This window comes from Polistes canadensis, unplaced genomic scaffold (assembly GCF_001313835.1).
Source record: "Polistes canadensis isolate GaletaPanama2010 unplaced genomic scaffold, ASM131383v1 scaffold_217, whole genome shotgun sequence".
NCBI lineage: Eukaryota > Metazoa > Arthropoda > Insecta > Hymenoptera > Vespidae > Polistes > Polistes canadensis.
In genome coordinates this window covers 115,494-140,337 of record NW_014569764.1, presented here as the reverse complement: position 1 = coordinate 140,337, position 24,844 = coordinate 115,494, and the positions used below count along the sequence as shown (strand labels likewise).

The window sequence follows — 24,844 nt, the reverse complement described above, 5'->3', positions numbered from 1 at the left end:
TAAGAAATTATATACTTTCAATAAAATTGTTTCATCGTTAAATATTTATGGAGAGAAAAACCTAAAATATTTTGTTATTATTAAAAAACTATTTATTTTTATTTTCTGTAAACCTTGCGTATACAACACCTTGCGTTCGTTTGCTGCAATTTTACTTTTTTCTACCTTCTGATTTGATTTTTATTTATAAATATTGCAACAATAAATAGACTTCGTATTTTTCATTTAATTTTCCCTAGGAATTTAAGAACAGTTCTGGAGACTTATTGGTTCCGAATGGACATCGACGTAGAAGATGATTGGTTAAAAAGCCTAAAGCAGATACTAAAGGCCCAAGATATGGCGGTGTTGGTAATGGTAATTACCACGTGGCCAGTAATGTGTTCCGTCCGATAAATGGACAATCTTGGGAACTTTAGTAATAATTAATTACGACTCTAAATTTATACAAATAATAAATGTATTATATTTATTTGTACAGGCGCAATAACAAAAGCTCAATAATAATTATAATTACAAATTATCGCACATCGAGTATATACTATAACACGTCCTATCGGCTAGAAGTTTCAAAACGAACTGGACGACTAAAAGGTTTCCCTTTTGGTGAGGCGTTTATAGATAGATGGGAAAGTCTCTTGCTCGCGTGGTTCTGTGTGTGCCATCTGTCGACTAGTCTGGTAATGTGACCACTACAATATTTTTTATATTATCACAATTAATTAATAAAATTTTCTTTTTTAAAGAACAAAAAATATTTATAGTAGATTATAATTATAATAAATTATAAATTATTATATTTTGTCCTTTTCAAAGTCTTTATACATGTATAAAGATAGATATCATATATCTATCCTTCTTCTTCTGTTTCTGTTTTATAAGGTTATATTCAAATAGTTCTATTTCTTATTTTAGAAGAACCACGTGCAGAAACAAATCTTGTTATTTCCCGGCTCTCATAATGGTGCATCGTATTTGTGTAGTTATTTGTTAAATTTGTATTAATTTAATATTTCAAAATGAATAGTAAACAATTGTTGAATTTCTTTGATCGAAACGAAATTTACTCGAAAAAATTATTTAAATTCTTAAAAGTGGATGTAAGTAAAATTATTTTTGGTTAGAATTGCGGAAGTATATTTATTAATTTTTCTATTATTTCTTTGTAGAAATTTAATGTGACTCATTATAAGAACATTATTCAGATATTAGGAGAGTTCCTATTAAATCCAAATTGCACAAAAGATGTTGCAGATTGTTTTCCGAATTTATTACCGGTTCTCATAACTTCAGCTATTCTCTCGAACAACACGTTTTCTGATCCTTGTGAAGATCTTTATCATAAAAGAAATTGTGTTGTTCTTGCTAAGCTAGTTAATATAAATCCCGATTTACTTATGTAAGTATAAATTTTATTAATTTCTTTTTATATAAGTTGTATTAAGTTTTAACAACATTATTTTTCATTACTATAAGTTATTATGTATATCTTATTGTTTAGATATGTTTTACAATATTTTAACCATCATCCTGCACCATTCGAGTTGCAATTAATTACACCAAATAAGAAATCAAAGTCTTTCGATATCATGGAAATTGAATTCGAAATAACGGATTACGATATCGTATTAGCTAGTTATCAAATTTTATCAGCGTCTATAACAAATTTTAAATACAAGTGGAATTGGTCAAAATTTTATAAGTATTTGAATCATGAAGACGATAAAGTTAAATGGTACGTTTAATTGATTTTTAAGAATTATTTAAAAAAGAAAAAATGTGATCTTTTATCAGTTGATTATTTTTCAGGATCGCTTTAAAATGCATCAGTATAATCCTGGGCATGGCTGAGAGCGTTCGTTTATCTTATGCAAGAAAACTAATAGGTGATATAAAACCATTTCTTACTGAGCATGAAGAAAGCTATTTGGAACCATTTGCTTTAGAAAATCCATCATATAATATGGATAAAATGAACGATTTATTTCAAAGTTTACCATATGTAAAATTAGCTGGTAACGTTTTGTTGCCAGTATTTAATTCTAATAAAGTAGAGACTGATTATGCTTTTGTATTGACAGACACTGTAAATCAAAATTTACAGAATTTGGCTGTTGCACTTTCATCTAGAAAGTGTATTTGTTTACAAGGTCTAGTTGGTTGCGGTAAAACAACTCTAGTTGAATATTTGGCACGAATCACAGGACATGATTCATCGAATTTTTTTAAAGTACAATTAAGTGAACAAACAGATTCTAAAATGTTATTAGGGATGTACAAATGTACTGATATTCCTGGTGAATTTGTTTGGCAACCAGGCATATTAACTCAAGCAGTGATTGCTGGTAAATGGTTGCTTTTAGAAGATATTGATAATGCTGCGTTAGACGTCGCAAGCGTTTTAAATAATTTATTAGAAACTGGAACACTCTCTGTACCTGGTTATAGAGATAATATTTATGCTAAAAATGGATTTCAATTATTCGTTACACAAAGATTGATGCCATCTACAACAGGATTTAAAAAACAAATTTCAGGCGCATCAAATTTGTTGCAGAAACATTGGTTCTGTATAGACATCCAAAGTTTTACAATTAGTGAATTACTCAATTTGATACCATCTTTATTTCCTGCATTAGAAACTGTATCATCGATATTAGTAAACACTTACTTAAACTTTTCTATGGATAATCACACAAATACAATATCGAATGTACGATTTAATACTGGAAGATTGATATCTACCCGGGATCTTATGAAATGGTGTTCAAGAGCCATCATAAACTTCGATGTTTCTTCGCCTGATTCAACTTTAAAAATTTTTCAAGACGCTATTGATATTTATTGCTGTTGTATTTCTAATGCAGGTTAGATAATCATTATATATATATTTATTTTTTTTAATTATCTTTTTTTTCAAGAATATAATTAAATTTAATTAATTTTCTTTTAGAACAAAGATTAGATGCGATTAAATTGATCGCCTCTATGCTTAAAATAGTGCTTGATAAAGCCGAATATTATTTTTATAAACATACACCTCCTATCAGCTTAAATCCAGATTCATTTATAGTTGGTAGAGCAAAATTATTACGTAAGAAGTCAGAATACGCAAGGATGGCAGAGATTAAAACTAATTTTTCTTTTACCAGACCAACTGTCTGCTTACTCGAACGTATTGCATGTTGTGTCGTTCAGAAAGAACCAGTATTATTAGTAGGAGAAACTGGTACAGGAAAAACAACTGCTATACAATATTTAGCACAATGTACGGGTCATAAATTGATCGTAATTAATATGAATCAACAAAGCGAAAGCGCTGATCTTCTAGGAGGATACAAACCAGTAGAATTAAAATTTTTGATATCACCAATTAGAGAAGAATTTTTAATCTTATTTCAATCGTACTTTGCACTTGAACCAAATCAGAAATTTTTGAAGCATGTTGCATCATGTTATAAACAAGAACAATGGAAAACTCTTGTAATTTTAATGAGACATAGTACTAATGCAGCTTTGAAAAAGTTACAAAAACAAGAATATACCTTAACTGGAAAAAATGAAACTAAAAGGAAAAAGAAACACGACGGAGATGAAATGAATGAAAATTACACAGAAAATAATGATTTGAGAAAGAGATGGGAACAATTGGGAGAGAAATTAGAAAAGTTGGAATTACAAGTAAAAGCTAAATATTCGTTAGTTTTTTCATTCGTAGAAGGAAGTTTAATAAAAGCTTTGAGAGAAGGACATTGGGTATTGTTGGATGAAATTAATTTAGCAAATGCTGAAACATTGGAATGTTTATCAGGATTATTGGAAAAATCATCTGGATCGTTGTCCTTGTTAGAACGTGGTGATAACGAATCGGTAGAAAGGCATCCAGATTTTACAATATTTGCTTGTATGAATCCAGCAACTGATGTTGGCAAAAAAGATTTACCAGTTGGATTGAGAAATAGATTTACCGAATTTTATGTTGATGAATTAACGGAACGTTCTGATTTACAAAAGCTCGTGCATTCGTATCTTAAAGGTATGATTTTGTCTTTAGATGAGAAAGAAAAAATTGTTAAATTGTATTTAAAAATCAGAAAAGCAGCTGCCAATATGTTACTTGATGGAACTGGACACAAACCGCATTACAGTTTGAGAACATTATGTCGTGCGTTAAGCATTGCTGCGTCAAATCCTTGCGGAAATATTAAAAGATCTTTGTACGAAGCTTTTTGTTTAAGTTTCTTGACACAGTTGAATTATGATTCTTATCCAATCGTACAAAAAATGATTGTTTCTGCTATTTTGGGGGAGAAAAATTTTAAAGCAGTAATTGGGTGTCCTATATCTAAACCAAAATGCGGAGATGATGAGGACTACATATGTTTCGAAGGATATTGGGTTGTTAAGGGTACTTTAGTTCCTGATAGACCAACTAATGTGAGTATTTTTTTTTTATTCATCTATTAATGTAAATATATAAATAAGTATATATAAATAATTTAATCATTTTTTTAAAAGAAGTATTTTTCTGTTCAATTTATATTCTATTTATTAATGTATTTTTCAGTACATTTTGACGGAAACTGTTAGACGAAATTTAAAAGATTTAGTACGAGTAGTGTCTATTGGAAAAATACCTGTTCTGTTGCAAGGTGATACATCGGTAGGAAAGACTAGTTTAATAACATATTTGGCTAAAGCTTCTGGCCATATTTGCGTTCGAATTAATAATCACGAGCATACTGATCTGCAAGAATACATTGGAAGTTACGTTGCTGATGAAACAGGAAAATTGGTATTTAGAGAAGGTATTTTGGTAGAAGCAATGCGCAAAGGTATGTTAAATTAATATTTTCTTTTTTATAAATACACCTAATTCTTTTTGTGCATGGTATTTTAAGAAATGTATTTATTTTCTAAAAAAATGTTTTATTTTTTTGATATTAATAATTGTATATTAATTAGGACATTGGATTATATTGGACGAATTAAATTTGGCACCAAGCGATGTCTTAGAAGCATTGAACAGAGTTCTCGACGACAATAGAGAATTGTTTATCCCAACAACTCAACAAGTTATTAAGGCTCACGATAATTTCATGCTTTTTGCTACACAAAATCCACCTGGATTATATGGCGGTAGAAAGGTAACTCAGAATTACAGAATTCATTAAGTAAATGGATTGGATTTTAATCGCACAACAAGAATTACAAAAATAGACTACGAGATTTAACATTTAATTCCCAAATTTATTTTTAATCTTAGGTATTGTCACGAGCATTTAGAAACAGATTCGTTGAGTTACATTTTGATGAAATTCCTTCCAATGAATTGCAAATAATATTACGCGAAAGATGTCAAATGCCTGAATCCTATTGCAAACAAGTGATCAATGTTATGACAGATTTACAAATACGACGTAAAAGCACAGCTGCATTCGCTGGCAAACGAGGTACTATATTATTGTTAATTTTATGTAACGTATAACAATTTATTATTGAAATTATTATCGATACAGGTTTTATAACGTTACGTGATCTATTCCGATGGGGTGAGCGATATAGATTAGCACCAAATATCAGTAATGAATTGTACGATTGGAGTCAACATTTAGCGGACGAAGGATACTTAGTTCTTACTGCGAAAGTTCGTAAAACAGAAGAAGCAGACGAAATTATAAAAGCCATAAAGAAACATTTAAAACGTGATGTTCATCCGGATACTTTGTTTTCTTTAAACAACAAAACTTCATCAGTTACCAAACATATATTGGAAGAACTTTTAAATACAAATAATGAGCATTTTAATCATATTGTTTGGACTTATCATATGCGTAGAATGGCAGTGTTAGTCAAAAAATCCTGTCAATTTAAAGAACCAGTTTTGTTAGTCGGTGAAACTGGTTGTGGTAAAACTACCGTATGCCAATTAATAGCTGCATTGAATGGGCAAACATTACGAAGCATTAATTGTCATATGCATACGGAGTCCTCTGATTTTCTTGGTAATTTAAGACCAGTTAGAGAACATAACAATTCTGACAACTCCAAACTTTTCGAATGGGTCGATGGTCCATTAATTATTGCTATGCAAAAAGGCGATTTTTTCTTAGCCGATGAAATTTCTTTAGCTGATGATAGTGTTTTGGAGAGATTAAATTCGTTACTTGGTAAGTATTGTAATAAATAAATTTCATTCTAATATGTAATTGTATTAATTTTATATTAATTGTGATTTTTTTTTCAAATTAATTTCGAATAGAACCCGAACGTAGTTTATTATTGGCTGAAAAAGGATTGAAATTAACCGACGAAGATGACGACAGTATTATTGTAGCGGATGATAAATTTGTATTTATTGGTACAATGAATCCTGGTGGAGATTACGGGAAAAAAGAATTGTCGCCGGCGCTCAGAAATCGTTTCACAGAAATCTGGTGCGAACCGTGCGTAGAATTAAACGATTTAAATGACATAATAATACACAATCTTGTTGATAAATTATTATCTTACAAACAACTTATCGCAAAAGCAATATTGTATTTTATTAAGTGGTTACCAACAACTGATGTAGGAAAAAGATTAGTTGTCAGTATACGTGATATTTTAACGTGGGTACATTTTATAAATACATGCACGTGCAGCGAGAACACTAAATTAAATATTAGTGATGCGTATTATCATGGTGCATGTTTGACTTATATCGATAGTCTTGGATCAGGATTAACGAGTTTAGAAAGGTAATTATTAAATGATATTTATTTTTATAAATGTAAATAATAAAATAATATTTGAATTTTTATTCTTTTAGATCGCCTAATTTAATGGACTTCAAAGCTGCTGCTTTGAACTTCATAAAACATCAAATAAAAAATACATTGCACTCTGAATTATCAGAAGAATTTGGTAACAATACCAATGTTTCTTCTAATGATGAAACTAATATGTTTGGTATCTCACCATTTTATATTACAAGAGGTTCCCAAACCATACACGAAGATATACAGTTCACATTTTTACCAAATACTACGAAATCAAATGCATTGAAACTTTTAAGAGCATTGCAGTTGAATAAACCAATTTTATTAGAAGGAAGTCCGGGTGTCGGAAAAACAAGTATAGTTAGTGCACTGGCTAAAGCATCGGGACATGCATTACTTCGAATTAATTTGAGCGACCAAACGGTGTGTTACTTTACGCAAAAATATTTTTATGTTACTTATAATTTATTTTATTTTGTATTTTATTAATAATTATATTTTGTATTTTTTTTTAGGATATTTCTGATTTGTTTGGTGCAGATCTTCCTGTAGAAGGTGGTCAAGGTGGCGAATTTTCTTGGAGAGATGGACCATTTTTACGAGCTTTGAAAGCTGGCGATTGGATTGTATTAGACGAATTAAATTTAGCTTCCCAATCTGTATTGGAAGGTCTTAATGCTTGTTTCGATCACCGAGGAGAAATTTATATACCTGAACTTGGGAAAACATTTTCGATAAAGTCAGGTACTAGATTATTTGGGTGTCAAAATCCATTAAAACAGGGCGGCGCTAGAAGAGGTCTTCCTAAGTCATTTTTAAATAGATTTAGTCAAGTAAGTGCAATTATAATTAACTATATCATTAATTAAACATAAAATAAATGAATTAATTGAATTAATTGTATTACAGGTGTTCATTGATTCTTTGACTGAAAGTGATTTAATGCTGATTCTAAATGTACAATTCCCTGAATTATCTGCTGAATTAATTCATAAAATGGTTACATTTAACAGTAGATTGGCATCAGAAATTGGTGTAAATTGGGGCTTCATTGGTTCACCATGGGAATTAAATTTGCGAGATATCAGTAGGTGGTGCGAATTAACAGTTAAAATATCAAAAGATTGTTTGAATGAACAACAAATGTATTATAATCCTGGAAAGACGGTGGAACTTATTTATGTCAGTCGAATGCGTACACAAATAGATAAAGAAAAAGTAAGATAAGCAGATTACTTTATTTTTGTATAATTATTTTAATAATATCTCACATTAATAATATATAACATAAAATAATACATTCAGGTTCGAAAAACATACGAAGAACATTTCCCGATAGAAAAATATCCACTTCCACCATTGGAACCTTCTGTATACATTTCAGAAGATACATTTTATGTAGATGATGTAACAATACCTTTATCACCAACCACAATTTATAGTAATTCCAATTTGTTAGTACTGAGGGATCAATGGACGACTTTGAAACAATTAATCCAGTGCGTTCAGATGAATTGGATGTCTATACTTGTAAGTAATTTTCTTTTAAATATACAGTAGGATCTTCATTAATGGATTCGTGTTTATCCCATCCCTCAGTTAAATGGTTTATGTTTATCCTACGTTTCGTTGTCTTATATTTGTTAACAAACGTTTGAAGAAAGTGGTGCGATTTTAAATTAGCCGTTACAATACTTAGAATAAAGCGACGATGTAATAAAAGAAAATTTATTACTGATGAAAAGTTTGGATAAAAAAGATTTTTTAAGCACAAATTTAATATAGCAATTAAAATGTGCACGGATAAAAATGTAAGAAGAGATAAATATTATTTTGTAATGCATATCCTATACAATTTTTTATATATATTCAAACACGTTTTGTGGAGAATAACGTATTTGTATTTATTTTTATTTATAATCTTATGTTTATTTCATTATAGGTTGGTTCATCAGGATGTGGAAAGAGTAGCGTGGTTCGATTGCTAGCTAACTTAATAGGACAAAAGCTGAAGTGCATTGTAGTTAATTCAGCGATGGATACAACAGAAATTTTAGGAAGTTTTGAACAGGTTAGTGATTATTTATAATTCATTATTTATACAGTGCCCCAAAAGTCGCTTTAATGAGAAAAGAAAAGTTAAACGAAAAATCAATGTTGGTTTATTATATCCATTTATTTATATTCATTATATTATTTAGAATTATATTACAATCAATATTCATTATATTATTTAGAATTATATTACAATCAATATTCATTATATTATTTAGGGCTATATTACAATCAATATTCCTTATATTATTCAGGATTATACTACAATCAATATTCATTTATTATTAATAGAATTATTATAATTTGGTTTCTTATTTCAAGATATGAGTCTCCGGTTACAGTTTTTATTTTTTTTAAATTATGAGTAATGCTATAATTTAAAAGATTTGCTAAAAAATAATTTTACCATTTTTTTTAGTTCGGTAAAGTAACTTTTGGGATACCCTGTATATTTATAACTAATTTATTGTGTTTGAAATATTTTGTTAATACATGTTTGACGGAAGATACAAATCCACGTCTTTCATTTTTTCAAGTTTTTGGTTTAAGACTAAAACTTTTTCTTTTGTTGATCATTCGGATCAAAAATAAATTGTGGTCTAAATGTTAGCCATTAATTTAAATTAAATTTTAAGTTTTTAGCATAGAAATGATTTCGGTGATTATGGGGGGGTATCAAAGTAGTCAAAAGTCAGTAAATAAATTATTTCACGATAAAAATTCACATAAATTAAATAAATACGCACACGTACAGATATTACAAAATAATTTGTATTCTGTACTTGTAATATTCGTCATTTATGTATAAAGATTGAAATTTGATTTTTTTTAAATCTTCATCTAATTATTATTACATGATCGTGTAATAGTTATACATATATATAGTAATAGTTGTACATTGATATGCATTTGACTGCTTCGTAGCAAATCGTTTGCTACTTTAATATCAGTTTTTAACATTTTCTTTTCTTTTCATTTGTTCTCCCTTTTATTAATCAATTTATTTATATATTCTTGGTCAACTCGTATTTTCTTTTAATCATTAACACATCCGATATTTTATTTTATAAATATTTTTCATAGATATTCGTTAATTAATCTTTTTAATTGATTACAATTTTCTTATAATTTTCATGCTCTTAAAGTATAAAAAATTTAAGAAACACAAAAACCAGTAAATTAAAAAATACTTCTGCGAATCACTGTAGTTACCAGTTGTATTCCGTAAATGACTTATTTATACAAGATGTTTTAGAATACGTTAGCATAATTTCAGGGATGGTTTCAATACACTAAAATAAGAACCAAAGTTCATACAACCATATATCCGACATAATTTTGTTTCCAAATTATAGCAGATTTTGTATTATGTGCGTTGTTACATGGTTTTTATACAAAACTGTTCACAGTGGCCACCCCACCTAGATTTTTCTTTTATAACGTAATCTATACATAATATAATTTTCAATATATAATTAACGTAGTTATAATATTTTTTATTTATTTTATTTAGTTTTATTTTGTTGTTGCTGAGAGCAAAATTCTAGGACATTAATAAGCGATCACAGATACATTTAGATATAATAATTAAATCGTAAGATATAATTTTTTTCCTTAAAATACTATTAATTTATTTACAAAGAAGGGAGGGGAAGATCGTTTTTTTTCCTTTTATTTTCATTTATATATTTTTTTTTCTTTTTCTTTTTCTCGGTTGTACGAATATCTATATCATATAAAATGACGTAAAAGCAAAGTCAAAAAACTTTCGTTAGATCTATCAATGAAAATTTCAGTCTGTTAATCCACTGATTACGTTTAATGCGCGTATTTTGTTTTGTTTAGGATTAGATTAGTTCGTTTTAATTGTTACGATCGTACGTGATATTTTTATTTCTTTTTTCTTTTTGTTCTTTTTTTATTTTTTTTTTTTTTTTATTTTCCATTATCGATTCTATTAGTTACCGTTCTATTAAATGTTATACAATATAAATTGAGTGTGGAAGTAAATTTACAAATAGTATGAAACTATCGATCAACAGGTTTATCTCATTGTGCAATGTATAATAACATCGGCCGATAATGATTTAATTTAACATTCAATAGCACGCTTAATAGTGAACATTATAAAAGCTATCAATTTATAATATGATGTTATTATATATAATACTAATTTATATTTATTTATTTATTTATATTATATTATATTATATTATATTATTAATACTTTCGAAACCCCCCAATTCGAAGTTTCTTTTATTTTATGTTTATCGGTATAGTTTATACTTGATTAAAATTAGTTAATATTAATCTACTTTAATTTCTTTTCATTCCTTTTTTTTTAATGTTTAAATTATTTAAAAAAAAAAGAAAAAATAATACATCGAAATAAATTAAATCGTACTAATTTTTAGGATACAATTATTAGCATAATTTTTTTTTTTTAATATAATTGAATATCTTCGAACATGTTTCTTTTTTATCTTTTTTTTTTGCGAAATAATAATGGGATTTTTGTTCGTTTCTTTTGTTCTTCGTTAAAAAAAAAGATGTCCAATACTTTCGTGTTCTCTTGCGGTAAAATAAGATGAATAATATTATAATAAGCGTACTTTTTTCCATTCTCTTTTCCGTTTATAATTTTAAATTTGATTTTATTCATCCCTCATAATCATTTCTTTCGTTATTAAACATTTGAATAAATTTTGTTATTGCTGTTGTATGGGTTGTTCTTGGTTAATTTTACGCGAATAAAAATTTTTGTAAAAAGTTATCATTCGTTGAATGCACAAGAAGAGATATAAATAGTATGTTTCGTGTATTTCTTTTTATCTGCAAGTATTTTGCATACACACATATAGAATTATTTATCTAACTATAGGGTTGTATAGGGATACTTTTTTTTGTATTTTCTAATATTATAAATATTTTTTTTTGTTTTAAATAAGTTATATACGACACACACACACGTATTCCACATTAGATAATTTCGGAAAGATTAAAAATGTTTCGATAAAACAATCATTTTAATATGATAATTTTATTTCTGTTTCGATTCGTAACGTATTGACTTTCCATTAGTTTAATTAGATTCTACGAATTTATGGATCTTTAATCGATTAGGTCTTCATGATAACGTTTTGTTCTATAATCCGATTAGAAAGATATATTCATTTCTTACAAAAAATAATATATTGGAATAATTCATTCATTTTAATGATGTAGTTCTTCATTAATTAGACAAGATTCTTTTATATATATATACAGGGTGTTTTGTAATAAACAGGATGCTTTTGTGTTTCTTGTTCATTTCTGAAGTGGGTCCCACATATTACGAAACATTCCGTATATCATATATAAATACGTATGTGCACACATATAGAAATAAAATCGTATATATATATGTCATATTTATAATAATTTAATATAGTAGATGAACTTTTTTAATCGTTCGGTATATCGCTGCTTGTAGGACTCATCGTCATTTGTTGATCGCTCAATTGGGGTGGTGGTGGTAATAAAAGACTCGGTCTTCTTGATAATTCTTCATCGTAAAGACTCGACGTACTACTCTTCGATCTTGAAATTAATCTCCATGGATCTGGTTGTAATTGATCGCCCTGTTAAATTAAAAAAAAAAAACAAAAAAAGAAACTCCATTTCAAGGCCGGATCACATTTTTTAATGCAAATTTATCACTCCAATCAACAATAATTTTATCGATCATTATTTTTTTATATATATATATATATATATATATATATGTTGACCAAATATTTATATGAATTTATTATCAAATTCTTAGCATCAATTCTTTTTATTTGTTTTCGTATGATAAAAATTAATAAATAGAAACACTTATCTATTTATTTATTTATTACTTTTTTTTTTATATTTAATAAGGATTAGAATTTGTTGATAGATCACAGATATTGTTTGTAGAAATATATTATAGGAGTGAAAATATATTTACAACGATAAGATGTTTAACGGTCGGTGGTGAAGGTGCTTTCAAAAGTGCAACATCGGTGAGATCACAAGCAGCTGCAGATATAGGTTGTACTAAGGGTGGATCCGGTGGTGATGGTACGTTCAATGGTTGTTCATATCTTGGTGACTGCACACTTTGGATAGTATTATTTGTCGTACTACCTAAAATCCAACGTGCTATGCTCTCACAACAGGTACAGCAAACATCTGACATTCCTTGCCTTAAACCTCGATGCAATGTCAAAAATAAAGCTGGATTTACGAATGCGTGTACGTAGGCTATATGCAAAGTGACCTTTAACAAGAACACAAATTTTGGTGGTTTTTTTTATACTTATCACTATTAACTTCGAATTTAGTTTCGAATATTTTAAATAAAAATAAAGAAATTTAAGACAATATTTTATTTATGGTGAATCTAAGAAAATTAGATTCACATTTTAGCATTTTTTTTAAAAAAGTTCAAAATATAAAATATAACAAATGTTTTACAGTAAGTAACATACAAAATTAAGTTGTAAAAAGATTCTTGAGTTAATTTCAAGGAAGACAGATTGCACATTTTACCTCGTAACCAAGTGCGTTTCCTATGACAGGATGATGCACTAGCGTGACGAAAAATAATGGTCCCCAAAATATCACGTACGCTGCTGTAATAACCAGGAACATTTTTACCCTTTGTACACCTTCTTGTTCCATTCTTTTTAAATAATTTCGCATCTTTCTGTGCTCCTCTAAAGCACTGCTTCTCTGAAAATAAAAATTAGACAGGTTGTTCTTTGATTTGATGATAGGAGCAAGCAATTTTTATTGTGTTGATTTATAAATAAATTCACAATTAGCGCTGATTAAATAATTAAATTAAAAACTTGTTGACGATGAAACATCATATTTATTGATTTGATTAAATAAATAAACGTCAATTTATCATTGTTTATTTTAAACGAATCGATGCAACAGAAATTTGTTTAATTTGTTCAATCACTCAAAATAAAATGCTTCGATTAAAAATAATTAAAATTAAATTTTACTTTTGGTGTAACTGGAGTTCGAGAATCGTTCGTGTCATCTTCACATTGAACAGTACTCGATCTTCTTTGATGAGCACCGGTGACGTTGACCAATGTAGTAACAAGACCAGCTACACGAACCTAAATAAATATTTAAACAAAAATATTAATCGATCATTTATGATATTTATAATTTTTTTCTTTTTCTTTTTTATGACATCGTGTTAAAAATCATTTTAAAGGAAAGTGGTACATGTGATTACGTACAGCTTCTACATTAGCTTTAGTCAAATCTCTGTGTAGTTTTCGTAAATGAAATAGAGTAAGGGCCACGCAAATGATATTAATGACAATCCAAAGAACATTGAGAATATAGTGACGAAAGGGTCCATGCACCAATGGACAACTCGGTGCATTGTGTCCACTTTCCGTGTTAGCTGCCAATGCACCGCTTAGAAACGTAGGACCAAGATTTATGGTTATGCTAGCAAACCATATCATGAAGGTACCAAATAGTACGCACTGAAAATCAAACATACATACATAAATCAATAGACATCACCAATTTTTGAACGTTATTTATCACGTTTCCTTGTTATCGACGTTTAGAGGAATTATTATATTTTGTTTTGTTTTTTTTTTCTGTTTTTTATACGCGAGCAGCAAGGTATGTGGAAGACAAAAACAAAATCAACGCATGTTCATTGTTCGGTCATTTGTTTTAATCAAACATGATAGGAGATTGTAGAATTTGTATCGAAAATTTGGACATGGTTGTTAAGTATAATTAGCGTTTTCACGTGTTCATAGCATTAGGATTAATTTATCGTTCGAAGTTTGGGACATTTGTCGAAATTGAATTTCAATTACGTTTATTAAATATCAAATATAAGCCAATTGTGGTTTGTACTCCAATTGGTTATCAAATCGATTATCGTGGAAACCGCGAAACGATTGGATCGGAATGTTTGATCTTTTTTTTAATTCAAATTTTTAATTAGGATGATTATAATTCGGTCGTGATATTATCGGATTACCTGCGGCGAGTCCATAAGCAAAGGAGTTGTTAATTCAGCTTCCTCGTCGCTTTCTGGGAATACGGGACTATCGTTTAAAACAGTTGTGAGCATATTCACTGTTGAAACAGTTACAAGTAGTAGGAAAGCTGTCTCGACTAAAGAGCATTTGTTAACTGGTTGACAATTCAAAATACTCGAACCCAAGGGCAGTAATATTGCAGCTCTTGCACAATCCACCATTGCTTGATGGAATAATAAGCCCTGAGACCATCTGAAAATTCATCTTATTTGTAATTCATACGTTTTATATGAAGGATCTATATTTACGTTTAATCTCAATCCTCTGAGTGTATGCTAGAACTATGATATGTGACAAAAGTAGGCCAACTACTGTTAGGAATAATACTCCAGTTATTATGCGTAACTGAATACTTAAATATTATTTGGATAATCGATTTGTTTAATCTGTTAAAATCTTAGACAAATGTTACATTCCGATTATGTGATTTTAATTTTTGATATTTTTTTTGTCGAATCGCGCGATTGCTTGTATTTTTTTTTCTTTTTATTGAAATTAAATAATATATTTTATTAATGTTTTTTTTTTGTTTAACGTTGTATTAAATTGTCAAGTATATATATATATATATCAGGTTCACTTATTCGCCAAGAGAATATTATTTTTCGTTTTATCAAACACATCATTTTTTGCTTAGTTTCCAAAATACCTTCGTAATTGTTGCTTTGCTAATATCAACGACATGAGTATAATATTTGCACCCATTCCAAGAGCACCAAGGCTAAATATAACGGTAGCTTCTGCAACACCACCGGGATGACACTGGAACACTTTAGTAGCGTTGGATGTGACATTTCCGGAGGCACCTATGCCGAACCTTAAATTTGCTCCTATCATTGCCACCGCTGAGCCTGTAAAAAACATAACAAAGACAAAGTTTTGATCGATTTTAATTAATCTCTTCGAAATAAAATTTCTAAAAAACCATAATGCATAAAAGTGACTTCATTTAGGGATCAGTATTATTCAACATTTCGGTTTAGCAGTATTTTATAAACAAATAATCAATAGAATTTATATTCAAATATTATCCTCTTAATCCTAATCAAATAAACAGGAATCTATCAAAAATCTATTATCTCATAAACACACAGTATGTCATTAATTTTTATTTTATTTTTAATTTTACAAATCACTTTTCTAATCTTTTACCCGAGTTTATCAATGACAATATATCTGAGACGTGTATGAAGTAGATATTTTTTTTAATTTTTTCCTTTATCAGATCATTACCGTTCCTTTATTACTAGTTGTAGACAGAGAGGAGTGGCGTCTGACTGTCTGCTGCCCCAGCTATTACCATTACAGTCCAATAACAAGATAATTTTTTTTATTGGGACACGATCCTTTAGTCGTCCAATTGTTTTATTATTCCTTTTATCCATTAATCTCTCTCTCTCTCTCTCTCTCTCTCTCTCTCTCTCTCTCTTATCCCCCTCTCCCTTTCTTTCTTTCAAAGCTTTCAGGTAGAAAGCCATTAGCTCGTTATTACCAAGGACCCTGTACTACTAACTTTCGAGTTCACCTATTATACTATTACAACAAAGGATCCAAACAGCTGTATATTGTCGCCTATAGCTAAATGACTCGTCAGCTTCTCGACTTACCCTTAAGGCTTTTCATATTATTCTCACGTATTTTGCGAATGATTGCATTATCGATGAAACCGAAGAGAGAATCTCGGCTATTTCCATCATCCAGTGAAATTTCTGACCACGTTTTCGGTATGCTCTAATCAACCACTTCAGTTACTCTTGTTAATAACCGAAGGCATACTAAACTTCTGTTGCTATTGGTATTCTAATCCGTACATCTATGACTCTGATTTTAATCTAACTTTAGATGTTAAACAAATTATTGTAAACTTGTTTCTGTTCTTTCTTACTTCTTTTTTTTTTTTGTTTTTTTTTTGTTTAATGTTCAGTAGGTTATCGAATTTTTCTCGTTGTTTAACAAGAGTTTTATTATTAATAATAATAATAATAATTAATATTAGTTTTATCGGGGTTAATGTTTGCTATTATTACTTTTTTACATATTTACTTATGCAGTCTGACGACTGACTTTAATGATTAATTTTAAAAAGAATTTGTTGAATTTATAATCATTTTTAGTATTCATAATAAGGATTAAGTTTATTCTACAATTAAAGTGTAAAAATAGAGTATACAAATATCGAACTATTCATTGTTGTATTTTGCGTAACACGTTCGGTAAACTGACACGAAAGGAATACCAAAACGTTGTCTATACTGTATATGTACATATGTACTCAAAAGCTTATGCACTTTTCTCTAGCTTTACCTTTAAACCAAATTCAGAGACGTAAGATCACTCTGTTGAATAATTGATAGAGAATCGTGCTAGAGAGAGAGAAAGAGAGTCAAAGATCAACCCCCAAGTGGAGGAATATACCTAGGAATACTCAGTGAATTTAGTTTATATTCTATTTGAATAATATTTCGTTAGAAATTAAACAAATAAGTTAATTAATATCTGATAATAAATAATATTTATGTTCAAAGTGTAGAAAAATTGTTGTAAATTATTTTGTGATTTAATTTACAAATGATATTCGTTTGAAATTAAAATATAAGAAATGATAAAATTTGTCGATGATACGTCAAAAATATTTCCGTTTATTGTTGTTAAATTTATTAGTAATTGTGTGTAGTAGAATACGTAGTGTAAAATTCACGTAGGACAATGCAGGGGCGGAATAATTAGTGACTGTTACTGATGTTCTACGGTGGTAGAATTGAATTACGTGTTGTCAACATGAATATGCATTGACCGTCCTTTTAGCGACGACTATTGTTTCCTGCTTGGACACTATTAAAAAACTTTTCTCTCGCAGTTATGGAAATCATAATGTTTGATGTAAAAAAGGAGAATGAAAAACAAGTACCACTAAATGTTACTAATTATACTCATCAATAAGTTTTCCTCTCAGTAATTTTCCTGTTAATTGGGTGAGTATTTTTCATTATTCATATATTTTCCTTTATTATTTTTAATTAATGATCGGTATTTTTATACTACAATATATTAATGCATATTATATTTTAAATTAACAATAATTATGATGCAGTCCTGTTTTGGTTAAAAAAGTATTTTATTAATTAGAAATAATTTTTCTTTTTTTTTTTTTTTTTTTTTTTTTTTTAGATTAGAAAAAAGAGTTATAGGTTTTCCAAAAGTTGGAACTATTTTTTTTTTATTAGTATTTTAAAAGAAATAATTATTATTCATAATACGAAATATATACCATCGTACAATCTTGAATTACCGAAGTGTATTATGTCGAAGTGAAACACAATGGTGGTTCCTTTTTTTTTTTTTTTCCTTAATTAAAATGAATTTTATTGAATTAAAAAAAGAAAACAAAAGAAATATAGGGTTAAGGTTTTTCCACAAATGATCCTATTTATCAAAAAGATTTTATTACGGTTCATAAGATGAACGAACGAAGGAACTGAACGATAGAACGAACAAAGTTTAACGTTCAGGACTGAACTTTCGATCCTCTTACAGAATTGAGAAAGTTGAAGTGCCAAACGAACCGTTTCGAGGAAGGTCTTTTTACCTTGCTGCCAGTTATACCTAAGATGCCTGAGTATCTTCTTTACTCAGAGTTTTTCGTGATTCGATAAACTTCAAAACCGTAGTTATCAAATTACTTGAAATCGAACTAACCTTACAATTAATCAATTTACTTTGGGTAATCATAGTCAACTTAATATTTTCTAACGTAACTAATTTTTATTGTAATCTTAAATTAGATTTTATTCAACACTGAAAATACACAGATATTCAATCAGATATTCATTTAAATTATAAATATACGAATATATAAAATGAATTTTATAGGATCAGTATATTAATTTGTATTATTACAACCATTATGAACCAAGTATTTTTATTTACTTAGAGTTCGTAAATTATAATTTTAGGAGATCTTTGATTAAAATGATATTTTTCTTTACACAAATTTTAAAGATAGAAAGGATCAAGCTTTATATTAACATAGTCAAAATTATGAAATTTTTTAACGCGTCCGACATTTGTTTATTTTATAATTACTTTGAGTAATGCAGAAAATGCTGTAAACAATTCTATCGTTATAATTAAAGTAATGACATTTTTTAACACGTCTAATATTTGTTTATTTCATAATTACTTTGATTAAACAATGCAAACAAAAAAAACAGAACTAACAAAAGAATCTAATTTATTAATTTACTTAATTTCTAAATTAGATTTGACGTAATATACTAAATCAATTTAGTATATCTTTGATCTTAAAATGGGTGGATACTTGTTTACTCTAATTTTAAAGAGTGAGTGAGATAGATAATGAAAAAGACGAAGGGTGAGAAAAAGAGAGAAAAGAATGAAGGTTTCGTTAGCATAGTCAAAGTAAATCCAATTATGCATCCCGAAATAAATTCGTTAAATCGCCGCGAGCTTTTACGTTCTACCTACTATCCTTTTAACCCCATTTTAGATACGATTGCAAAGTGCTCAGAACCTTTTCGATGATAAGTCCCAGATAACGAAAGACGATTCGAACTGATTTTCAAATTATTACAACGTTTCTCAATTGGTTATTATATTTTAAGACATTATTATTATTATTATTATTATCCTTCGATCAAAAATAATGATTTGAAAAAAGAAAAATAAATTATAACTCTAAGAACCTGAGACCTGAAGCTGGTTAAAATAATTGTGTTGTTGTTTATGAAAATGACATAGTTGTAATATATCTGTAACACATAGTATAAAGTTTGATCAAACATTTTCCATCCGGAAATTTAGATGTCAAAGTTGCTTTCTTGCTGTTATAAACCAATCAATGGAAAAGTCGATAAAATTGAACAAGACCTTCCCCTTTCCCCTCTCCACCGGTAGATATTAGTAATCTTGATATCGGTAAAGAATTAAAAATCGATCGGATAACAGTTTTGAACGATTTGAAAAAGGTGAGATAAATAAAATATGTATTAAAAAAAGAAAAAAAAAAAGAGCAAACGTATTTTTCTTTTTCGAATTGAAATATAAACGAAACTTTTGGCCGATTGTTCATTAATATTTTGAAAAGAATAATGGGGTCTTTGAAAAGTAGGTTTTTTTGTTTTTTTTCTTTTTGTCTTTTTAAAAAGCTAGTTTTAAGCGAGCAGCACATCGTATTAAATCGAAAGTTGCTTTCACGATTTTTTTCTATTATTTTAATCAAACTTTCATATATTGCATGGTGTTAAATTAATTCGTTGAAATGACAAAACTGGAAGCACACGATTGAATATTCATCGAGCTTGTTAAAGCCCTTTAATTAATGTTATTATTCATAATGTTAGTGATAGAGGTGAATTGGAAATTATCGAAAAATGAAAATTAATAATAATAATAAAAAATAATGTTGTGTTAGAATATATTATTAATTAACGTTGAACTTTTATCAGCAACGAAATTAGAATGATGTTCTTATGCATATATATGTGCATGTATGCATGTATGCATGCATGTATGTATGCATGTATGTTATATACATGTATAGGATCGTTTAAGCCAGCAAGTAATTTTGGTGGATGGCATCAAAGATGTTAATTATCTTCGCTTCGCTTTAGTAATTGGCTCTCGTGTGCTTCTTGATATATGCTTCTGGCAGAATCTCATAATTTTCCTAGATGATTGATCAATTAACAATTTTTTTCATTTATAATTATACCTTTGATATATAATGTATCATCATAAATAAATAAATACAAATATTATTTATTTAAATATATTTAATAATAATTAATAAAGTACACACACACACACACATCTCTCCATTTACGCGAATTTTAACTGGAAGAACCAATTTGTTACCACGATATTATGCATTAACTGAAAAACACAAATTCGAGGATTCCTCATAACAATGTAATTTATTTCACGTAATCGAGTAAAATATCATTTTCCTTTTTTCTTTTTTTACTCTAATATAAAATACAACATCTGTCACTTAGGTCATTTTTCTTTCTTTTTTTTTTTTTTTATCGTATATAATAATGTGGGATATATTTAAAAAAAAAAGAAATAAAAACTAATGGAAAATAATTGTGGAAAAAGTAATGATGAAAGAAAACGTTAGAAATGAAAAGGGGCGTGGGTTAGAAGAAAATTCGTTGAAGTTTATACACAGTCGGTATTCTCGAGTGGTGTTTTTTTAAACGTTAGATCCAAAAGAAGGGAAGTTCAACGTCACTTTTTTACCTACTTCTTATAAACGGGAGATTAAAATTCAGTGACAGAACGATATGATGCCTGCTGGACCGCTCGAAGAGACTTTTGACCTAAACTCAAGGGTCAATTTCATTAGGTAACTACAACCTTAATTAAATACACCACGAATTGCCGAGCGAATTTCTACCTTCGAAAATTAACTGACTGACTCTTTTCTAAATATCGTTTATGCATTTCACGTATAAGTTATCTCAAAATAGGTGGACATAATTTTATAATAATACGAATTATTACAAATACTGATATTTATTTAACTCAAAATTAATTAATAAAAACTATGATCATATAATATGTTTTATCATTTGTTTTTATTGAATCCGATTGAATGGCGGTTTTAAACGCGTTGGTTACAATTTTGTTTCTAATTACAACGCATTTATCCTTCCCACGTGTTGCAATTTCCTTGCAATTATCCTTCGACCAAATTGAGCTAGTACATAATCATCAATACGCGTTTCTGACGGTGTAATATTGACCGTCACTTAACACTTGTATTTCATACTCTAATTCTATATTTGAATAATGATTAGTCGGTTATTTTAAGAACAAAGATTACTGGAATATTCTCTTATTCTTTCTCTCTCACATATATAAGTTTCATTGAGACTCAAAATTTACCAACCACAAACCTATAAACATTGGAATCAATTTAAAATACCCGGTTCTTATACGAAAGTGTCAATTTAATGATTTTCCTTTAAGAAAAAAAAAACAAATTAGGTAAACAATTATTTTTTTTTTAAGTTTAGAATATTTTAAAATAATAATAATTTAAAACCATAAATTTTGTTGATTTGCCGCAAACTCGGTCGGGTAAATATAATTAAAATATGTTATAAAACAATTTTCATTTATTTTTAAATTAAATTTCAATGCACCAAAATAAGTATTTTATATAAATGATTTTATAATTAGATATTAGATATATTATAATTTATTTGAATTTACACACATAAAAATTTCATAAGAAATTTCTCTCTCTTTCTTTTTTTTTTTTTTTTTTAACTAAAGAAGAAAAGTGAGAGATCTTGTCTTGAGAAATAAACTTGTCGTTCCGGTTTAACGGGTTAAATTGATTTGAAAATTTGTCAAGATGTGTTGTAAAAGAAAGAGATAGAGATAAACGAGGAGTTCGTATTGCGAAACGGGGACAGAGTGTAAATTGATGACGTGTTCGCATCACTGCCAACGATAGGTCGATGTACTTTTCCTACGTGCCGATGCGAAATGGAATTTCGAAGGTATAGATAGGTATAGCTTAACCTTTGACCTTTTGTTTAAGAACCTATTTTCCAACGCAGTGACTGCATTGACTCTATTGGACAAAATCTATAAAAGGTGCCTCGGAAAAACCTCTTTCTAAAAACCTTCCATTCTTCGTCTTTATTTTCTTTTTTCTTTTTTTTTTTTTTTTTTTTTTTTTTTTTTTTTTTTTTTTTTACGTAAGGATTCCAAACTTTTGGCCGATAGTGTATACTTATCTATGCTCGCGTAAAGGAGATAACAAAAAAAATTGAATTTTTCAGAACGGTATTTTTATGGTATTAAAGTTTTGATTTTAGGTTAATACCGATNCTTTTGTTATTGAAAATCTCGACTTCTTTTATATTTCAATCTATGCTCGCGTAAAGGAGATAACAAAAAAAATTGAATTTTTCAGAACGGTATTTTTATGGTATTAAAGTTTTGATTTTAGGTTAATACCGATTTAGAATATTTTTTTTTTTATAGATAATAGAGGAAGAATGTTTGGTTAATTATAAAATTATTATTATTTAATTTTAACTTTAATTTCTCTACTATATTTCTCGTGTTGAATTTATCGGAAAGGAAGGAAGTCAATTGTATCGATTGTGAAAAATAACCATGGATCGATTCTATAGCTCTGAATAAGTTCACTTTGGTTAAAATAGAATCTCACATTCTTTCAAAGTGACATACCATAAGTAACTTTTTCGAAAGATATTTTTGCTCTACTTTTTTTTTTTTTAAGCTCCACATTCTATTGGATGTAAGGAATTTCTTGGCTATTTTATTCTGGTGTGTGATAAATTTTTGTCATTCCTTTCTATCTTTTTCTTTTTCCAAATACGATTTACTTCTCTTCTAAGCTTACGTTTTATAAGATAACGAATTATTCTTTCTCGTTGAACATGGTTCAATAATAATTTTTACGATTTTAGTTTTTCCTATTATATATTACATTAATCGTTGTCGATATTTAGGCTTGCGTATTATCTCGCAGTAACAAAAAAAAAATTTTTATTTTATATTCCGTAGAGAGATGTAATCAATTGAAAGAATTTATTTCTCAATAAATTATTTTTATCCAAAAGTTAAATCACGGCTTAAACGTTTATCGTGATGTTCCAATTATTGCTGTTCACGAAAAGTTTTTTAACATCGTTTAGCGAAAAGTTAACCGTTGGAATCTTGCCTAAAAACTTCGAATTTGCGGTTTCGCTAAAACTAACTCGTGTCGTCGTGGTCAATGGAATCCTGATAACGATTATCTGATATCTAAAACAAAGAAGAACAAAAAAAGGGAAGAAAAATTCAACGATTATCGAGAAAAAAATATATTAAAAAACAATATAAAAACAAAATACATTAAATACTTCTCTACTTCACGAATCAAATAATATAAATCCTAACTCGTTCTTAAAATCACGTTTAACGATATGTAAATCAGGTATTGGTTGATATAATCTTGACGATTTATGCTGGACTATAGGTAAAGGTTTTAACCCGAGGTTATATTTTATTTCGTTGAAATTCGTTGGAACTTTCGTAGATGCATTTTTTCTCTCTTTTGATACACGATTACACGTGCTTTATCTCAACGATCTTGAGAGACATGAACTGCAGGGGCATATGCCAAATCGGTTGCATTAGTCAAACCTGCTGATGGAGTTGTACGAACCGTATTTGTGATTCTTATCTACACTACTATACAAACACATACACGCATCTGCCAAAGATTTATATATATATATATTATACATATTATGAATGGATAGTAACACGTATAATATAAAACATATATTCCACATTTGTTAATATAAATATTTATTTTCTTTTTTATTAAATTATTTTTAAAAATAGTTCGATATATTCAAAGTGTTAATTGAACTTTCACGTAAATTAGGATGACAAATATAAATTTATATAATAACGTAAACGAATTACGTGTGATAATAGTGAAGTTGTGGGATCGAGAATTTAACATTTAGCCAAGTTCTTAAAAACAGAAAAACAAAGAAAAAAAAGAAAGTAAAGATAAAGAAAAAAGGGTGAGAGTGTCTCGTGCCGAGGTGGTTTAAATTAACGACGAAGACGTAAGTTTTACTATCATTCTTTTCTTGTATCTTCTTTCGACCATTTTACGCGTTCTTCTTTCGTAATTTGCATTCGCAAGAAAGAAAGAGAAAGAGAAAGAAAAATAAATAAAAAAGGAAAGATAGATAGAGTGAAAGAGAGAGAGAGAGAGAGAGAGAGATAGATAGATAAATGGATAGATTAAGTAACTCCCATTTATATTGTTGCGGAATCGTTTGGATTTATTTATATTCAACGTGACTTATTGTGTTTCCTACTTTTTATATATCATAATATTATTTTATATACTTTATTAAATTT

The 24,844-nt window shown here is 28.4% G+C and overlaps 2 protein-coding genes across 4 annotated transcripts in view; one reads left to right on the top strand and one right to left on the bottom strand.

Annotated features, from left to right (window-relative positions):
* Positions 1 to 661: 661 nt before the first annotated feature.
* The window catches only part of LOC106790142 (midasin), a 96,663-nt gene continuing 72,480 nt past the window's right edge, over positions 662 to 24,844 (top strand). Inside the window, exons 1-16 of the mRNA XM_014754870.1 lie at positions 662 to 680; positions 916 to 1,100; positions 1,170 to 1,399; positions 1,502 to 1,735; positions 1,810 to 2,867; positions 2,954 to 4,437; positions 4,568 to 4,835; positions 4,966 to 5,147; positions 5,267 to 5,453; positions 5,520 to 6,170; positions 6,263 to 6,740; positions 6,812 to 7,184; positions 7,277 to 7,594; positions 7,671 to 7,979; positions 8,067 to 8,291; positions 8,704 to 8,832. Of these exons, the coding sequence (XP_014610356.1) occupies positions 1,020 to 1,100; positions 1,170 to 1,399; positions 1,502 to 1,735; positions 1,810 to 2,867; positions 2,954 to 4,437; positions 4,568 to 4,835; positions 4,966 to 5,147; positions 5,267 to 5,453; positions 5,520 to 6,170; positions 6,263 to 6,740; positions 6,812 to 7,184; positions 7,277 to 7,594; positions 7,671 to 7,979; positions 8,067 to 8,291; positions 8,704 to 8,832 (6,207 nt within the window). The 5' untranslated portion in view covers positions 662 to 680; positions 916 to 1,019. The remainder of the gene's footprint in view (positions 681 to 915; positions 1,101 to 1,169; positions 1,400 to 1,501; positions 1,736 to 1,809; positions 2,868 to 2,953; positions 4,438 to 4,567; positions 4,836 to 4,965; positions 5,148 to 5,266; positions 5,454 to 5,519; positions 6,171 to 6,262; positions 6,741 to 6,811; positions 7,185 to 7,276; positions 7,595 to 7,670; positions 7,980 to 8,066; positions 8,292 to 8,703; positions 8,833 to 24,844) is intronic.
* LOC106790144 overlaps positions 11,277 to 24,844 on the bottom strand; it is a 44,705-nt gene continuing 31,137 nt past the window's right edge. For 2 of the 3 annotated variants that reach the window (XM_014754871.1, XM_014754872.1), the window contains 7 exons: positions 15,564 to 15,765; positions 14,854 to 15,106; positions 14,084 to 14,338; positions 13,838 to 13,957; positions 13,374 to 13,556; positions 12,790 to 13,101; positions 11,278 to 12,436 (listed from right to left, as the gene is read on the bottom strand). In XM_014754871.1, coding sequence (XP_014610357.1) covers positions 12,260 to 12,436; positions 12,790 to 13,101; positions 13,374 to 13,556; positions 13,838 to 13,957; positions 14,084 to 14,338; positions 14,854 to 15,106; positions 15,564 to 15,765 — 1,502 coding nt within the window. In that variant the 3' untranslated portion in view covers positions 11,278 to 12,259. Of the gene's footprint in view, positions 12,437 to 12,789; positions 13,102 to 13,373; positions 13,557 to 13,837; positions 13,958 to 14,083; positions 14,339 to 14,853; positions 15,107 to 15,563; positions 15,766 to 24,844 lie in introns of all 3 variants that reach the window. The other variant, XM_014754873.1, reaches the window with a different exon arrangement.